The sequence below is a fragment of the Loxodonta africana genome, chromosome 2, assembly GCF_030014295.1.
Source record: "Loxodonta africana isolate mLoxAfr1 chromosome 2, mLoxAfr1.hap2, whole genome shotgun sequence".
Classification (NCBI taxonomy): domain Eukaryota; kingdom Metazoa; phylum Chordata; class Mammalia; order Proboscidea; family Elephantidae; genus Loxodonta; species Loxodonta africana.
This window is the reverse complement of record NC_087343.1, coordinates 195745286-195762845: the sequence shown is the minus strand read 5'-3', so window position 1 is coordinate 195762845 and position 17560 is coordinate 195745286. Positions and strand designations below refer to the sequence as shown.

Genomic DNA, 17560 nt, shown 5'->3' with positions numbered 1-17560 from the left:
GTCATCTAGATTGCTGGTGGAGATGATAATGCTCAGTTGCCAGCGTCTGAAGAGATGCCCTAGGCAATGGGATAGTGTAGTCCAAGCAGATGGCATGTGCTGCAAGACAGAATGAAAGCGGCAGAGGACAGAGCTCCTACTTCCTGGTGCCACGATTTGTGGGAAAATGATCCGACCACAGCTTTAGTGGTTTTTGAAGTTAAGTGGTGACTTCAAGGGGAAACCAGGTTTCAATTTAAGTGGAGGGTATCTTCTGGGAAAATGCAGAGTTCAAAGGAGTTTTTTTGTTTATTTGGGAAGTTAGCAGACAGGAGAGGGGAGGGGCAGGGCTGTGAAAGGCAGGAGAGGCTCAGCACCTTGGGGAGTGAGAAAGGGACTAGGGCTTCATTGGAGTGAAAGTACATATGGAGTTCCAACTGCAACTAGAGAGTTGGGACTCAAGAGATGCCAGGCACCACCTGCCAGTGGGCATTGCCTAAACCTAGCCTTTTTTCTTTTTTTTTTTTTTACTCCCTATCCACATCTAGGGTAAACCTTTAGCAGCCAGGTAATCCAGAAACTGTGTTTTGAAAACAGTAACAGAAGCTGTTATTTACTGAACAGCTACTTTGTGCCAGGCACTGTGCAACAGCAATTCATTTAATCTTCACAGCAATGCTACTACCAGCCCCATCTCACAGTGGATGCAACTGAAGCTCAGAGTTGATGTCACTAAGTCAAAACCATGGCTACAGCCACAATTTGAAACCAAGCGAGTCTGGCGTAGGGATTTTCATCTTCCCGGACCTAGTTAATTGATGGCAAATATTTTATATGTAGGCTTCAAAGTCAATTGTGGAATGTTCATTTTTAGTGGATTCTGTCCTAAAGTGAGGTGCTCTGGTGGCTTGGTGGTGAGCACACTCTTCTTTGCAGACAGAGTAACTAGACTTGTTAGGTGCTGTAGATTTCAACTCATAGTGACCCCATGTGATAAAGCAGAACTGCCCCACAGACTTTTCTAGGCTGTAAACTTTATGGATGCAGGCTGCCAGGTCTTTCTCCCAGGGAGCTGCTGGGTGGGTTTGAACTGCTAACCATTTGTTTAGCAGCTGAGCACTTAACTGTTGCACCACCGGGGCTCCTTTTACAGAAAACATGTCAAAGCTGGAACCTGTTTAAGGCAGAAACTTGTCAGAGAAGGAAAATTCAAATATTTTCCACTGACAGTGATAGAAAAATGTTAAAACTGCACCCTGTCAAAGGCAGAAAACTTCCAAGACCCCCCAAAAAACAAGCCAGTCCCATTGAGTTCCCACTCTCACAGGTTTGACTGTACTAGACTTAAAATGTACATAAAGGAAGGCCTTACATATTCTTTGAATAAGCAACAGGACAGACTCTGAGGGTGACAAGACTAACTCAAAGGATGAGTTCTGTGAACAAGAACAGAGTGGGAAAGAGAAAGGCAGGCAGAGAACTGTGGCTTAAATTTCCTTTCAGAAATGAAAACATGAGCTAATACTCTACAAGGGGAATTTCAATAGTCCAGATCTGTTAGATCATAAGTGATTCTCCTCCAGTCACTCCTTTACAGAGGTCTGTTCCAGCAGAAGGGACAAATCCCTTAAGATTTTGAGAGTTATTACCGCAAGAAAATTTTCCTTCAAAATACACTCCCCTGGAGGGAGGGGCATAAACGCTTAATGATATGTGTCAGGTGCTTCATACACAGTTATTTTAATCCACAAAGCTAGTATGAGGCAGATGGCATTACCTTCATTTACAGCTGGGGAAACTAAAGCTCAGAGAAGCTACAAAACTTGCCTGATGTCACAAAGCTGAAAAATGACAAAAGCCCAAATTTGAACCCAGACCTGTTAGCTCTGTTATATCACACTAAGTTGACATTTTCCACAGGAACACACTTTAACACCTTTGCTTCTCTTGATTTGAAGTCCCTGGGTGGAACAAATGGTTAACGCATCCGGCTGCTAACTGAAAGGCTAGAGGTTCAAACCTACCCAGAGGTGCTTCACACCTAAGGCCCGATGATCCACTTCCCCCCAAAATCAGCCACTACGGAGCTCTGACACACATGGGGTTGCCATGAATTGGCTTGACAGCAACCGGTTAATTGATCTCGTGATTCTCCCTTGCTTCTTGGCTATGCAATTCCTTGTTCTCTCCCCGCATTGTTTTCCACCTTTTCCTTCACACAAAGAAAAATATCTACATCTCTCCTACACAGAAAAGACCCACAGCTTTTTTGTTATAAAACATTTAATGTTAACCTACAATACAATGTAAACTTTTATGAAAAAATTTTAAGTACACTAGATTTCTTCCGTAAATGATCACAGAACTATTCAGGTGCAGTATGAGTTGGTCACTGTGTCCCTCGTGGATGGCTTTCCTGTTGCCGCATTCCTCGCGAGTCCTAAAAAACCAGTTGTAAAGTGGAGCTTCTTGTTCAAATGCCAGATAATTCTCCCCTGATTTTGCATGGGGGTGGATCGTCATCACTGCTTCTTAAAGTCATTTTCTGAAATTCTTTCCTTGGCCTTGGCACCATCAGCAATTTTATAATGACCACTCAGTTGAGATCCCAGGTTGTTTTTAGTTTAAGGAGATACATATCCCCTCTGGTCCTCCCTTATCCAAATATAGCAGAGGCAGCAAGGAGAAAGAAGTATTTGCTGCATGAAATTCTGCAGAAAATACCAGAAGAGCCCCACTGAGGCTGCAAAAATTCACCTGACTCCAACAGGGCATTCTTGCTTGGTCATTTTCCCTGGTTGTACAGTGGAATCTACTTCAGTCTTGGGAGTGCAGAACAAAACGGGCAACAGCTGAAATATACCAGAGGCAATTTGGAAACAAGAGCAAACGTGCACAGACCACCAGCTCCTCAGTGTTTCCTCCCACGCAGGTCCCCTCGTGCTCTGAGAGAGACCTGGGAGTAACATAGATTGTATTGGCATTAAGCGACAAACGTGCAGCCCATCTTTCCCTTGGGAGGAAAGGAGGTAGCACCTAGGCAGCAGCACTAGGGTCAGCAAGAAGGCAGGAGTGGGGTCCAGGTAAAGCAAGACTGTTGCACATGGGCTGGGAAGGAGCATGAGCTTCAGGTGAAGCCTTTTGAGACCTAAAGTGGGTTGGCCGTCCTCAGAGCCGTACTGACATAAGGAGAGACTTTTCTTAATACTCTGACATCTGACCTCCTTCACTGAACAACTGTTATCAAACGGCAAGAGGCATAAAGTGCACATTGTAAAATAAGATGGACAGATTAAGTGGGAAAAAAACTCAACTTCCTCAAAGATGTGTGGGCAAGATGCTGATAGAGAACACCCAGCCTTTGAAGAAAACAAGAATGCAGGTCCTTATTCCTCCTGTGCACTACCAGGGAAACAGTTGGGAACTCCCGACAGGGAGGCAGGCTCCGAGTTGAGTGGAAAAATTCCTCTTTGCATGGTTGTCAGCGGGAAGCAGATTTCACAGAGGGTTGAGTGGAGAACAGTTTATCCTGTTAGTCACTCCAGATACATCTTATAACAACAGTCAGACAGCAACTTCCCATTCTTCTGGCCTAGGGACAGCAGGAAGCAGAGAGGAAGAATAGGCAGCGAAGAGCAGAATTTTGAATTTCCCTAGAGATGGTGTGCTGGACACCTGTGCCAAGGCCACTGGGGAATTCTCCAGCTCTCCAGGTGATGCCCTGAAACTCTTCACCCTGGCCCATGGTATTTGCCCCAACAACCACGGACTGCAGAGAACATTAGCCACACGACTGCTACTTTTAAAAGAGCTGTTCTAAGGTTTCAGTTACACAAGAGAGAAAGAGTCTCCTTGGAGACTGCAAATCTAACAAGTTATGCTTACCTCAATCTGTATACCTTGGTCTCATGGCGCGCTAGGAACTACAGTAACGTTTGTAGGTTGCAGTGTCACCACAGGTCTGCACCAGTCTAGCTAGAGAACACTTTGGAATACCTGTCAGCTCACATTGGCATCTGTTAATACATGGCCTGACCCATGTACCCATTACCATAAACTCAACCACAGATGAGACATTCAGAGGTTAAAAAGCCCTATTACTTCAACACAGCAATAGAGGGAGAGGATAAAAACTGCCTCCAGCAGGTGGCTACATCAGAAACCGAAACATGCCTTCCAATAGTTTACACAGGCTGAGAGCCCTGTAGCAGCTCCCTTCAAGGCCGCTGGTTCTTTCTATCCTTATAAGGGAAAAGAAAATAAAAAACAAAACACGCACACACGCACACATACACTCTTCCACTGACACAGGCAGGGCACTCTCCCGTGGCTCTGCTGGCTCCACCACAGGCCCTGCTGGTCCTTGGGAAGGCACCCAGCTTGGCAATTCAGGAGAGCTGATGGCTGGGAAGAGCAGCACGCACATGTCAGGGGGTGAATGGAGAACTGCTATCCTTGGTTCAGACTCCATAATAACCACCTGGTACAGATCCCAAGGAAAAGCTGTGGTTTTGTGTCTAGGTGAGTATACAATGAGCTCACACCACGCAGATGGGTCTGTCTGTACAGATGTAGCCTTTGTGGGGCTACAGGACCACATTTCCTCCCACTGCCCAAGTTGGTTACATAGGTGGCAAGGACAGCAAGACGTGGACCAAAAAGAATGGCCTCTCTGGGAACTTCAGAGGGACAATGGCAGAAATAAACACAAACCAGCCCAGGCACCTTTATTACATTCCTGGAGGCCAAGGAGCCAGGGGCATGAACTCGTGGGTTTAGGAATTAACTATTTATCAAATAAAATTAAGGGAAAAAAACCCCCCAAAACAAAAAACCTATGTCAGCCTCATTCCTTTGGTCATTATAAAGCAACACAAAAAAATTGAAAGTTACTCATAAATTGTGGGAAGTTCAAGGAACACCTTTGTTTTGTCCCTTCTCTTCCTTTCTTCCCCAGAAGCAGGAGAAGCAAGTCCTCAGGAGTTGCTGTAGTAGCTGGTTCATGGAGGTTTTTCATTTTTATTTTCCATAAACACAAGAATGAATGAAAATTGGTGGGAATGTCCCCTTCCCCAGTCCTGACAATGGGTGGGTGGCCAGTGAAAAGTCTCCTTTTGGTGGCAGGTGCGTGATGCAGACAGGAGGGAAGGGGGCTTGCCGAGCTGGTCCGTTCGTTGCTAACCTCCCTCACACACACACAGGCTGTGACTCTTGCAGGCAGCATGGTTTCTGATCCTTCCTTAGGATGCAGCAGTCTTTTAAAAAAAATATTGTATTATAATAATAATAATATGAATTTCTCTCTCTCTCTTTTTTTTTTTTTTCCATTTCTTTTAGGGATTGGAATGGGAGGGGAGAGGAAGAAAAAGTGTCATTCATCTGTTAGGTCCTGAACGAAGAGAACTTCTGTGTGGCTGAGTCCGGCCTCCTGCAGTGTAGGGGGGTTGGGCCATTCCTCTGAGGGGACACAGGGCAGCACCCGTCGGGGGAAGTTGGCTTCAATCTGAAACTTTTCAGGGCTTTCCTTCAAGGAGAATAAGAAGTCGTGGATTACCTGCAAAGGTCATGTAAAAAAAGAAGGGCAGTGAGAAAAAGATACATAGACACGCATGACTAAGAAGTCAAAAGGCCCCCAGCTCTCCTCAGGGATGACTCTGACATTACATTACAATGGAATTCTACTTCTGGGTATTCCCATTTCACATAGCAAGCAAAGACATGGAGCAGCCCTTTTAAACAGATTTTACCTTCCCTTGGCTTTCATGACCTTGACGCTTTTATTTTGTAGAATATCCTGCAGTTTGTAGATTTGGGGTAGGCATTTTTGGCAAGAATCTCACAGAACTAATGCTGTATTCTACCCGCTGCACCCTATTCAGGTGGAGCACAATTTCAACTTGTCCCATTACCTATGATGTTTACTTTGATCACCTGACTGTGGTAGTATCTGCCAGGCTTCTCCACTGTAAGCTACTTTTTTTCCCCTTTGTAATTAATATTTTATGGAGAAGTACTTCGACACTAAGGAAATATTTTGTTCCTCCAAGTCAATTTATTCATTTACTTATATTTTACTTGATGGGTTATGATGTTAGAATCATTATTTACTTTAATGTTCAAATAGGTCCAAATGGAGCCCATTCAAGCTGACTTCTGTGTCTGACATGTCCCCATCATTCTTTGAGCACTTCCTTGCTTTCCAGCACAAGATGCTACAGACTCATATTTTCCCTGCCCCAGCCCTGCACCTGCCATTTCTCCAAGAGGCCCCCTGGGGTCTTCTTAGTGGACAACGGAATTTAGAAGCCAAAGATCTAGGTGCTAAGTATGCTCATTGCTATTGGGGTTTTGCTGCTCCCAGGCACTGTGTGAATAGATAGAGAATATGTGTACTTGTACATATATGTGTGTGTTAGTGCACTTGTATACAAACATACACATAACACACATCTAAATATCCACATGTATCTATATTGAAAACCATGAGTTCATCTCCCTCCCCATACAGACTCCACCTTCCTATATATAACCTCCTCACTCTGCTCTGGCTTTGACACCAAGTGACATTGGGCCTCTTAGATGATGGCTTCCCTGCACTGGGCTGCCCCCACATATTGAAACCCTCCTTAACCTTACTGAGATTTGACACCCTTCACACAGACCGCCCCTTGGTGGGCATGTCCTCCTCACCACGCCCTGCCTCTGACAAGGTACAGAGAACTCACACTGCTAATGCTTAAAATGTGAGTGAGATATCTGTGGATAGGCCAGCCCACATCTCCCTGCCTCTGCCCTGTGCCACACACAAAGAGCAGGGCACCAGATCTGTTCTATGGCCTCTCCATCAAGCATTCTGCTTCTGACAAAGACTCTAAGGGATGTGTTGCGAAGGGCACTGCTCACCTCTTTCTGGTCAACCCCAAGATTTGGAAACATGATGCAAGTTTTTAACCTTTTCTTTCATGGGAAACTATTTTTATTTTCTTTTTGGTCCATCTTTCAGAACTATGGGTTCTCTAAGTTTATTTCCCTCTGTGTGAAGCTGCCCTTCCTTCATTTGTCTTAAACTTACCTCTTTAGAGATTTTAAAGGCCTACAACTCCAGAACTTAGGGAGTAAATCCATGTTCTTTTTATCTAATCCATGATTTTATAAACTTCTATCTCAGTCTCCTATACGCCCCAATCATTTTCTCTGACTCTTTGCAATTTCCATGATGTTTACTTTTCTTCAGATGCATCAATTTCACTTGCACAAAGTACTTCTGGCATGAACCTAACATGGAATTTTATATAAGGATGAAACAATATTTTCTATTTCCTTTTCAACTACTGCTGGAGAATAACCAACATTCAAAGCTGGTGTTTCTTGTTTGCCACTGACAAGGGGTTGATATCTCAAACTAACAGATTACATCACTACCAGAGCTTCCTTTGGTTTGTAATGGACAGAAAAATGAATATAATTTGGATCCTCTCTCATATGCATTCATTCAAAAGAAAAGTCAGCTGCCACGTTCCTGCCCACTCATAAAACCTAGACATTTTCCTACAGTTTATCCTTTTTTTTGTTTTAGCATCTCACCAGTATCAAGAGAGGACTAGCATCTGCAAATTGAACGTTTCATTGCCCATTCACCCCTCGAGATAATTTACTGCGGTGCACAACGTCTGCAACAGTGCTGAAGAACTGCACGTTATGAGCAGTAAAGGCACCCCTGCCACAAGGCACCCCTGCCACCACACACCCCTCCTTCACACTTTTTTCCCACCTCTGAGCCTGCTGTTATTTACCACCAAACATTTCTCTCAGTCTTGGGTCTTTTTTTTTTTTGTGAGGAACCTACTTAAAAACCTTCAGTGATTAAACAGTTAATGAATGGCTTCTTTTAACCACACTCATCCTGTTCCACAATTCTATTAGATTTGTCCTCAAAACCACTCAGGAGAGTATATTTTCACGTACATTTTTACCTATGGGAGCTTTGGAGGTAGAAGCTCCATAAAGTTCAGATACATGTGCTATACCTCAAAGCAGGGACACTGAAATTGCTAATAAACATGGCTGCAAGCTAGAATCCATATGCAAACCAGTGGTCACAGCTGACTTTTCTAACCACTGGTTTCCACGTGAATTCTGTGGAAAGGGATTAACATTTAATGACCACGTACTACATGCTAGGGGCTGTGTAAGGCACATTCTTGTTATCTCAATTGAAAAAAAAAAACAAAGTTAGAGACGTGAGTACCTCCCCAATATAAATAAATGCATAAATGAGAGATAAACAAATGAAATGAGAAGGCTATCTGCTTTTCTGTCACCAGGATGCTGCATAACCTTTTACTTTGTATTAGATCTTTGAGTCTTACATTCCCCACTGGCCAGAACTATGTCTTACTCATTTGTATAATTCCTACTGTGCCTAGCACAGTGCCTCACAGACACTTATCTTCAGTTTAAAATTACTGGAGAGCAGACTCTGTTCATTTTACAGAAGAGAAATCTGAGGCCGTGTAAAAGATTTTTGAACTTGTTTAATGTTCTCCAGTTAAATAAGGAGAAGCAAAGAATGTGCTACCCAGCTTCACATGACTACAGTGCATCTGCATTTCTATTATGCAATTTACTCTTGATTATCTCGAGCGATTGGGGAAATGGCAGAATCTACTACAGCTATAAATTTGGGAAGGTAGCAGAACAGCTCGCCATATAAACAGAAACTGTCTCTTGGTTATGATGAAATTGAGGTTAATGGATTAAGTAAACTGACCAAGAAAACATGTCTGGTAGCCCTGGAAGAATTAGAATTTGATTGCCATTCTGTGAGGACTCAGTCTTTGCTTTTGACTACTTCCCATTCCTTTCAAGGGAAAGGAGAGACCATGGAAGACAAATACTGTTTACCTATGGACAGCAATGAGTCCCCAGGTGGTGCAAATGGTTAAGTGCTCAACAACTAACCAAAAAGTTGGTGGTCTGAACCCACCTACGGGGCCTCGGAAGAAAGGCCTGGTGATCTGCTTACAAAAGGTCACCGTGCAGTTCTACTCTGCAACACACTGGGTCGCCACGAGTCAGAATTAACTCAACAACCACTAGTTTGGTTTTTTTAATGGGCACCAAATATGCACAGTAGCCTCAAGAAGTGACCACGGGTAGAAAGGGAGAGTGACAACTGCAACTGCGTCGAAACAGCATGTACCCTTATATACAGGTGTGTAATTCAGGTGCTTCTATTCTAGGTCTCTAGAGGCAGAGTTTACAGAGCAAGAGGTTCTGGTAGGATTCTGAAACCAGTGCAAGAAGAGCGGCATGGGAGACTCTCACACCCTCAAATGCACAAGTCTTGTGCAGAGTCCAAGCGTTATGATGGATGAAAGAAAACCTTAATAATTGCTTCAAGTTGGCAGCTACAACTGAAGAAAGCTACAATAGTTCACTATGTTCCTCCCGTGTCCACTGACATCATATCCATCTGTTTGTCTGTCTGTCTTTCTGTTCCTTCCCTGTTCATTGGGGTAGCAGAAATACCAACAACACTCCCAAGAGTCTGTAAGTCTCCAAATCCACAGCCCAGACTCTACATACAGTTCACTCAACTTAGGTGGCCCTTACTGTTAGAGACTGTGAAAAGTGGAATCGTCTCTCTACTCGAGAATCATTGGGTAATTTGAAAATGATCTTGACACTTTCAGGGTCGTCAGGGGAAGGCTCAGGGGGCAGGCACTCCAACTTCTTTTCCTTTTCCTCCTGTAAATTCTGTAGAGACACAAAGCAAAGGTGAGGCTACGTCTCCAACAGGGAAACACAACCTGGTTAAAAGTATTATTGCATCATACGTATTACTAATTGGCTATGTTTAGGTATTTTACTATTTGAGAAACAAGGGAATGGCTAAAAGACACTTGCTATCATCAAGCGGCATTATGTAATAAAATAAGATCATTAGTGAAATGCCAAATTAGCCCACGCTGGTACTAAGAATGAATATTCTAAAACTACTGCTGTGAATTAACAGCATTTTCAACTGATTATTATTTACTATACTTACTTTTCACGGAACAGAGTCGTCCTGTCTTTTACTCAGTTTTATTTTTTTTCTAAACAATTTTTTCTTTTTGTGAAAATATAAAAATGGTAAAGACATTTTAAATGACCCTTTTTTTTTCTTTTTTCCTTTCACACTGAAGACCAAGATGGCAAAATTCCTGCGGGTTGGGGATCACAAGGTGTTAAGACAAGGTCCGTTACCCGTCGCCGTTTCTCCTCTGCCAACTTTTGCTGCTGCACCTCCTCTTCCTTCCGCCGCTTGCGTTCCCGCTCCTCCCGTTTCTTTCTTTCTTTCTCCTGGTCAGCCCTGAGAGAGGCCAGGTATGCCTCATCCTGCTGCTGTCTCAGCACCTGGGTCTGGTTTCTTTCTTCTCTGTGGGCACATCAAAAGCATAGAAGGAAAGCAGTCATCTTACAAAGCTCTGTGTTTTCTAATATTGAAAAATTTTTTGAGAGGCGGTAAAAATAATAATCTTGGCAGGTGACTATTTCACACTACCATAAGGGATTCCAAAAGCAGAGTAGGGCAGAATCTAAATGAGTCATCTTGTTTCTCAGTTTAATTTAGTAGAAAAAGAAATGGCAAACTTTCCCCTTCTTTTTTTAACTTTTAAAATAAAAATTTATCTCTTTTTCTCCCAATTATAACACAAGTTAACACAGTATTATTGCTATGAAAGGATTAGAAAGATTATACTTTACAGGTAAATACCCTTTTGAGTTACTGCATTTTGGTACTGTGTTTTCATTCAACTACAAAAATCACATACACATACTGTAGAAGACCCGAAAAATGCAGACACATTTGCTATTCAGAGTTCCACTAATCAAAGATAAAACTTTGTAACATTTTGGTGTATTTACTATTTTCTCTCCTACAGTTCTTTTTCTTTTAGCAGGAACAACACCCTAGCCAATCAGATTGCTTCAATAGATAGACATTCCGTAGTATATTTTTCTTTTTAAAATTAAGTAAAATTTACATGCAGTGAAATGCACAGATCTTAAATCACAGTTCAATGAATTTTTAAAAATTTATTTGATTCAGTGAACTTTGATACACGCAACCACCACTCTAATCAAGACAGAACATTTCCATCATCCCAAAAGGTTTCCTCTCCTACACATTTTTTATGTTAAAACCATACTGTATTTAGAGAGTTTATATCCTGCATTTTTGTAACATAACAAGCATTATCCCCCGTTATTAAAAACTTAGCATAAAATTTAAGTTTGTATAACTTTCTTGAGGACATTTTAGCATTATTTATCAAAAAGCCTTAAATACATTTATGCTGCCTGGCCAGAAACTACACTTCTAGGAATTTAAATTTAAATCTAAGGAAATCACTACAAATTGTAAAAGATTATTTCCGTTGATGCAGTAAAAAACTAAAAATAATCTAGAAGTCCAATATGAGCAGCCTGGTTAAATGATAGTGTATTTAGATAATAGAATGCTATGCAACAATTAAAAACAACATGGCAGGACAATATTTAATGAGAGAAAATGTTTTATCATTATTATTGTATGAAAAAGGCTTAAAATTCCAATTTTGCCAAAAAATATACATGCATATAGGGGTGCACATGGTGCGTGTGCCTATAAAATACTAAAATTAAAATAATAACAGAGAAAAAGTTGTGGTTAGGATTACAGATGATTTTTAATTTCTTCTTTGTGCTTTTTCTATAATTCATGGACATTATTTATGTAACGGTGGGGGGACTTATTATCACTCCAAATTTTTTACATTCAAGTGTTTTACATTTAAGTTCTTTACCATCTCTACTTTGAATCCTACCTCCAAGAACAGATTATCTGAAGTATAACTATTTATATCACTATTTCAATACTAAATGGGCAAGGCTTTTAAAGTTGCCTAAGACAGGAAAAAAGTCAGTATTTGTGGAGCACATGTCTGCTACCCAACTCTACAGCTGGTCTCTCAGTTCCAAAAAGGAACTAACTTGTACCTTTCCAGGCGTTCTGACACCAGGTAAGTCTGGTTCGCATCCATGATAAATGTCAGTTGGTTAATGAGGTCATCAGGTTGAATGAGGCCTTCTAACCGTCCCACCACAGTCATTCTCCGATCCTTTAGCATAATCATGGCCAGGAATGGATATGTGTTCTCTCGCAAAGCCTGGGATACTGACAGAAAGAAGACCCAACAGATCAAGGACAGGACTTGAGGATAAATCAGATTAACCCTTAACCTCTCCACAGTGAGCAAGGGAGAACTGCTTTAATCTCAGCTGGGAAAGATGGAGGTGCCATTTATTCCCTGCCTATCTTTTTTTCCTCCTAGTTTCTTCAACATTTTTGTTATATATTTGTGTCTCTATCCCCAGGTGATTGATTGGAATAGGATGGGCTTTCCTGGTAGGGGCTGCAATGATGACGCTGGGGAGAGCTGCAAAATTCTGGGATAATGTCTACTTGATGGTAGGAAAAAGATCTATAAAAGAATCTGACACTACTTAGCATGCTTTTTCTCTGTGTGGGAAAGTCTTAGCTGATGCTACTGGTGTGGATCTCTCCCATCCTTCCTCTCTTTTCTTCCTCTTGGCTGATCCCTTCCCTTAACCCTTTTCTCGTATGTCTTCCCCACCCCCCCGCAAAACTGTTAGTTTTCCTGCTCCAAAGGAATCTACAAAGTTGGTCTCAAAATAACCAAGATTTTATTATAATGTAGTTTTATCTGTTTTTCTTATGGTTTAAAAGAAATTTGATTCAAAAGCTCCTATGAAAAACATCCTTGGTTTCCTTCTCTCTGCTCCCATCCAAAGCCATACTGGAGTGGCAAAACACATGCTGCAGGAAGTAACAGATGTTAAAAAAAATCCAGACTAAAGACTCACATGAGAGGATACAGGAAGAACATCTGCTCACCTTGGATCCGCAGGGCCTGGCAGAGCGCTTGGCACGCTAGGGTACACTCAAAGCCTGATGAACGGCAGCTGCAGAATGACTCTGTGTCTTCACTGGATGCCTTTATATCTTATATTGACTTCTAAAAATACCTATCTCTGGTTAAGAGTTCATTGTCAGCTAAGATCTGAACTTTCTCAATCCATATCAGCTCTCAAGGTACTCAAACAACGAACTCATTGTGCGCTAAGCTCTGTTAGAATTGCTGAGGAAGAGAATAAACTCTTCAGTAAAAAGCCCATTAAGATGAAAGGTAAGCTGCTGGCCAGGACTAGGTGTTTTTAAAAACAAAACAGACTCTGGCAATGGTTAACTGTAAAGAATGGGCTTTGGAGTCAGACACACCTGCACTTGCTTCAAAACTTGCTGTGATCTTGGGTCAATGGCTTAAACGCTCTGAGCCTGCTTCCTAAACCATCAAGTGGAGGTAATACAACAACCTCCATCCCTTAGGATCGATGAAGATTAAATGAGATAACGTATAAATAGCAACTAGCATTGCATCTACGACTAAACAGACATGCAATAAGTGGCATGTCTTTCCAGACCATTCCAAAGATACCCAACAACCTCAGTGAGGCAAAAAAAACCACAACTTACCCCTGTATCCCTCAGGTTTATTTGTGGAACACGCCCAGAACAGCATCCTAGTGTTAATGAGTGAAATAACTTGAGGGGCACAGAGTGTGTTGCTGCGGAGAGGGATGGAAAGCACATGAGAACTTACTGACAACAAACTATCACCAGATAAGATCTGAAAAGAGGAAGAAAAAGATCATTCCACTTACCGGCAGAACTCATCAGAGTCCTGGTGATCATCACCATGAAGATAAACTAAAAGAAAGCGAAGCTCCCGCTTGGCATCATTAAGTGCCTGTGAGAAACAGAAGACAATTAATTATTGTGATGTCTGTGCCTTGAGCTTTTAATTAGGGTGAAGGTCCTAATGGATACAGCTATGTGTTTAGGAACAAAAAGGAAAAAAGGCGAGTAAGAAATCAGAATATTCCTGGGCTCCTAATGTCACACCCCTGGCATTTTTCTCCCTATAGAAAGTCTGCGCTAACAAGCTATAATGAAAACATTTTAGTGTTGTTAGGATCTAAATCGCATCAGCCACATGAGAGTAGAGAGGCTGACAAAACACAGGCCCCTAACAAACCACAGAAGAGTCAGTTATTCCCAGTCTAAAGGGAGAAAAAAACACGACACTGACCACATGAAAAAGGAGGTGAGAACTTCGCCACTTCACAGATACAGCTCCTTGTGAATACAAAATAACTGGGAAGGGGAGCCTAATGCCAGGCAACACACCAAGTGAGGATGAGGGACTGTAGTGCCCAAAGTCATTCTAAAGAGCACAGGTTTTAACAGTTCTGCAAAGACAAGGCTGGTGTCCAAGAGTCCTGTGTACCCTTCAATGAAGATTTCTGGAATGACCAACGGTGGTCTACCCTCAGGATCACAGCCAAGAGGGTGCACAAGAGCTCCCCACCTATTTATCTCCGTTATTTCTAGCACTGAACACAGTGCCTGCCATATAATCTTTGCTGCTGAGTCGATTCCGACTCATAGTGACCCTACAGGACAGAACAGAACTGGCCCATCAGGTTTCCAAGGAGCGGCTGGGAGATTTGAACTGCCAGCCTTTTGGTTAGTAGCCGTAGCTAGCTGTAGCTCTTAACCACTGTGCCACTGGGCTCTGCCTGGCATATAGTAGGTGCTTAATGTTTGTTGAGTGGGGTGGGAGCAGGCAGTGAGAGACTGAGAAAAAGGTATGGGAAAATCAAAGCAGGAAGGAAGGGTAAACACTGCTCTCTTTCTCCAGAGAGATCCAGAAACTCTAGAGGCTACAGAATGGTACCGCACTTTGCCTCTGCCCACAGAGGTATTTCTACAATTTTCTCTGGCAAATTAGAGGTAAGCCTAATACTATGGGGCTCTAATTTTTCCCCCAAGAAGTAACAGTAGAATCAAAGGTCTCTGTGGTTTAGGTTGAATGAAATGTGACACCCTGTTCTATGATCTATGTCCTCATTCAATTCTGTAAGGGATAAAAGACATTCGCCTTGCCATCAAGGGCTTACAGTCTGGTAAAGGAGATAAGACATAAACACAAGTAACTATAAGAAGAATGTGAAATTGTTATAAGTTAAAAAAAAAAAAAAAAAACTATGGAAGAACAAAAGGTAAGATTACTGTGTTAAGATTGCAAGGTAGCGTAGGACATAACAATCAGAAAAGGCTGTAGGAGGGGGATGACATGAGCTGGCTGAAGAATGGGCAAGAGTCCAATTCGCAAAAATGCGAGGAAGGCATTCCAGGTGGAGGGAACAGCAAAAGCAAAGGCACAGAAGTGGGAAGATACAGAGCATGCCAGGGAATGGTTTAGCTGGAACCTAGGGTATCGGAGAAAAGTTATGTAAGAAAAGGCATCCAAAGAAGGTTGGGATTTGATCAAGGAGGGCCCAGCTAAAAAGTCTGGTCTTTTTTTCTATTAGAAGTGAATAGCTACTTAAGATTTCTGAGTAAAAGAATGCTGGGCTGTGCTGTCCTCTGAGGGTGGCATCTTATCAATAAATTGGCATCTATACGGTTTGTGGCACTGACCTGGCTGTACGTTCCCTGGTAGAAGACAGGGTGTGCCCTCCCATATTTCTCTTCAAAAGAGTGCATAAATGAAACAATGTCCCCAACAGGGTCCGTGACCCGGCTGCGAGGGTCAGGCCGTATAAAACGAAGAGCAAACCTGGGGAGGAAGGAATAAATATCACATGAATTGGGTTTACTGTAATACGTATGGAGCAGGCCAGTTTGTAGAGATTCCTATAACAGGGCCAGAGGCATGGCAGCAATAGGAGGCGAACGGTCTGTGAGTGGACCACAAACCTGCCTCAAAAGCTGCAGAACAGCAAGTGTCATTCCATTGCCTATTCAAGAAACTACTACGATTATAAATGCCAACATTGGCCTAAACAAATTCTGAGTGCTTTTTGTGGAAAAATTTAGTGCTAGAAGAACTAGAAAAGGAAGACAGTACCCAAAAATATCTTGGGCCAGGCTGTACCTCCAGACTCTCTAAAATGGCACTAATATGATGGCCACTAGCCACATGTGGTTATCTAATTTAAATTAATTAAAATTAAATACAATTAAAAATTCAGTGCTCAGTCACACTAACCACATTTTAAGTGCTCAATAGCTACTACATATGATTAGTGGCTTCCATAATGGACAGTTACAGATATGGAACATTCCCTTCATCTCAAAAAGCTCCACTGGACAGCACTGCTCCAGAACAGAGACCTGTCTCTTCCTGGTTGTCCTACTTGCCTTTGCCTCTCCCTTTCTGTACTCCTGGGACTTTGAATTTTTAGTCTATATTCCCAAGCTACTCAAATTATGAATAGGAACTTCAAATCTGAACTTGTAGTCCACAATTCACTTGCTTTTCACAGGGGCAAGTAAATTCTGCTCGATGATTTATGGTTCACCGCATCCATGCAGGAAGGTATAAAACTGATAGAGAGTATGTTGCGCAGATTTGGAGTACTTGCAGCTATTGTAAGGTTAAGGATGTGCATACCTGATGGTATCACCCATCTTTTTCTAAAGAGCTCATCTCATCCTATTCATGTAGTCCCACTTTTTATCCTTTGGGTTTCCAAAGGAGGGAATGTGGCAGAGGCCTGATGAGTCGATGTGCTACATAACATTAAACAAGTTGCTTGGATGACACAGCTGCATTAAAATTAGTAACACATGCCATGCACATTTTCCCAAGTAAAGCAAACAATATTCATTCATTTGAGGAATTTTCAGCACAGAAAAGGTGGCTGAAGTATCATTAGCAATTAACTGTTACTGATGATACTTTCCTTACCAAGCTGGAGCCAATTCCTTATTCCCTCAACAAATTCCCCATATGTATATAATTCCACTTGGAATTTCTCCTGAGTAATCAAATCAAGTTTATTGACATAAGCATTCCAGAGCAAATTAAAGCCACACAATATAAGAAGCTGTGTTTGTGAGGGAGAGGTTAGAAATCCTTTAGAAGATTGCTATTTTGATTGCATCAGCAGGTTCTGATTAATTCCCCTGAAATTAAGTATTTTAGGATTATCACCTTATTCTTTAAGTCTTCAAATCTTGATAAATGGATGAAGGATTTTAACTTTTTGTTTCTCAATACAGTATATTCCCATGGCCTAGATACTTTAGGACAATCAGTTTTTCTAAAAAATGGAGATGTCAACTCAGTCTTCTTTATGATTTAAAAGGATCAAGTGCCCATGCTTGAATAAACAGGGATGGACAGGGTACTAATCAGCTAATTGGTGACCATTAAAAACTATGCTAAAGCAAGAAAGCCATGACACAGGCAGCCTCATAAAACACTAAGGGTCAAGGTAAAAGTTTCTGATCCGGCCCTTGTACTTTAGCGGCTGCCGGACCCTCACTTCCAGCCTCTTCTCCCTCATATTTGGAGGGAGGAAGAGGTTGCCTGAATGCAAGGCCCAGACCACATATTCCAGCTCTGTTGGCATGGATGCCCCATAAACATTTTCATTCCTGTTAAAGCCTAGGCATGGG

The 17560-nt window shown here is 42.0% G+C and overlaps 1 protein-coding gene across 2 annotated transcripts in view; it reads right to left on the bottom strand.

Annotated features, from left to right (window-relative positions):
- Positions 1 to 4682: 4682 nt before the first annotated feature.
- The window catches only part of FAF2 (Fas associated factor family member 2), a 78566-nt gene continuing 65688 nt past the window's right edge, over positions 4683 to 17560 (bottom strand). For both annotated transcript variants that reach the window (XM_003404678.4, XM_023551688.2), the window contains exons 5-11: positions 15575 to 15713; positions 13753 to 13838; positions 13565 to 13656; positions 12007 to 12184; positions 10231 to 10402; positions 9595 to 9738; positions 4683 to 5533 (exon numbers count right to left, since the gene is read on the bottom strand). In XM_003404678.4, coding sequence (XP_003404726.1) covers positions 5351 to 5533; positions 9595 to 9738; positions 10231 to 10402; positions 12007 to 12184; positions 13565 to 13656; positions 13753 to 13838; positions 15575 to 15713 — 994 coding nt within the window. In that variant the 3' untranslated portion in view covers positions 4683 to 5350. The remainder of the gene's footprint in view (positions 5534 to 9594; positions 9739 to 10230; positions 10403 to 12006; positions 12185 to 13564; positions 13657 to 13752; positions 13839 to 15574; positions 15714 to 17560) is intronic.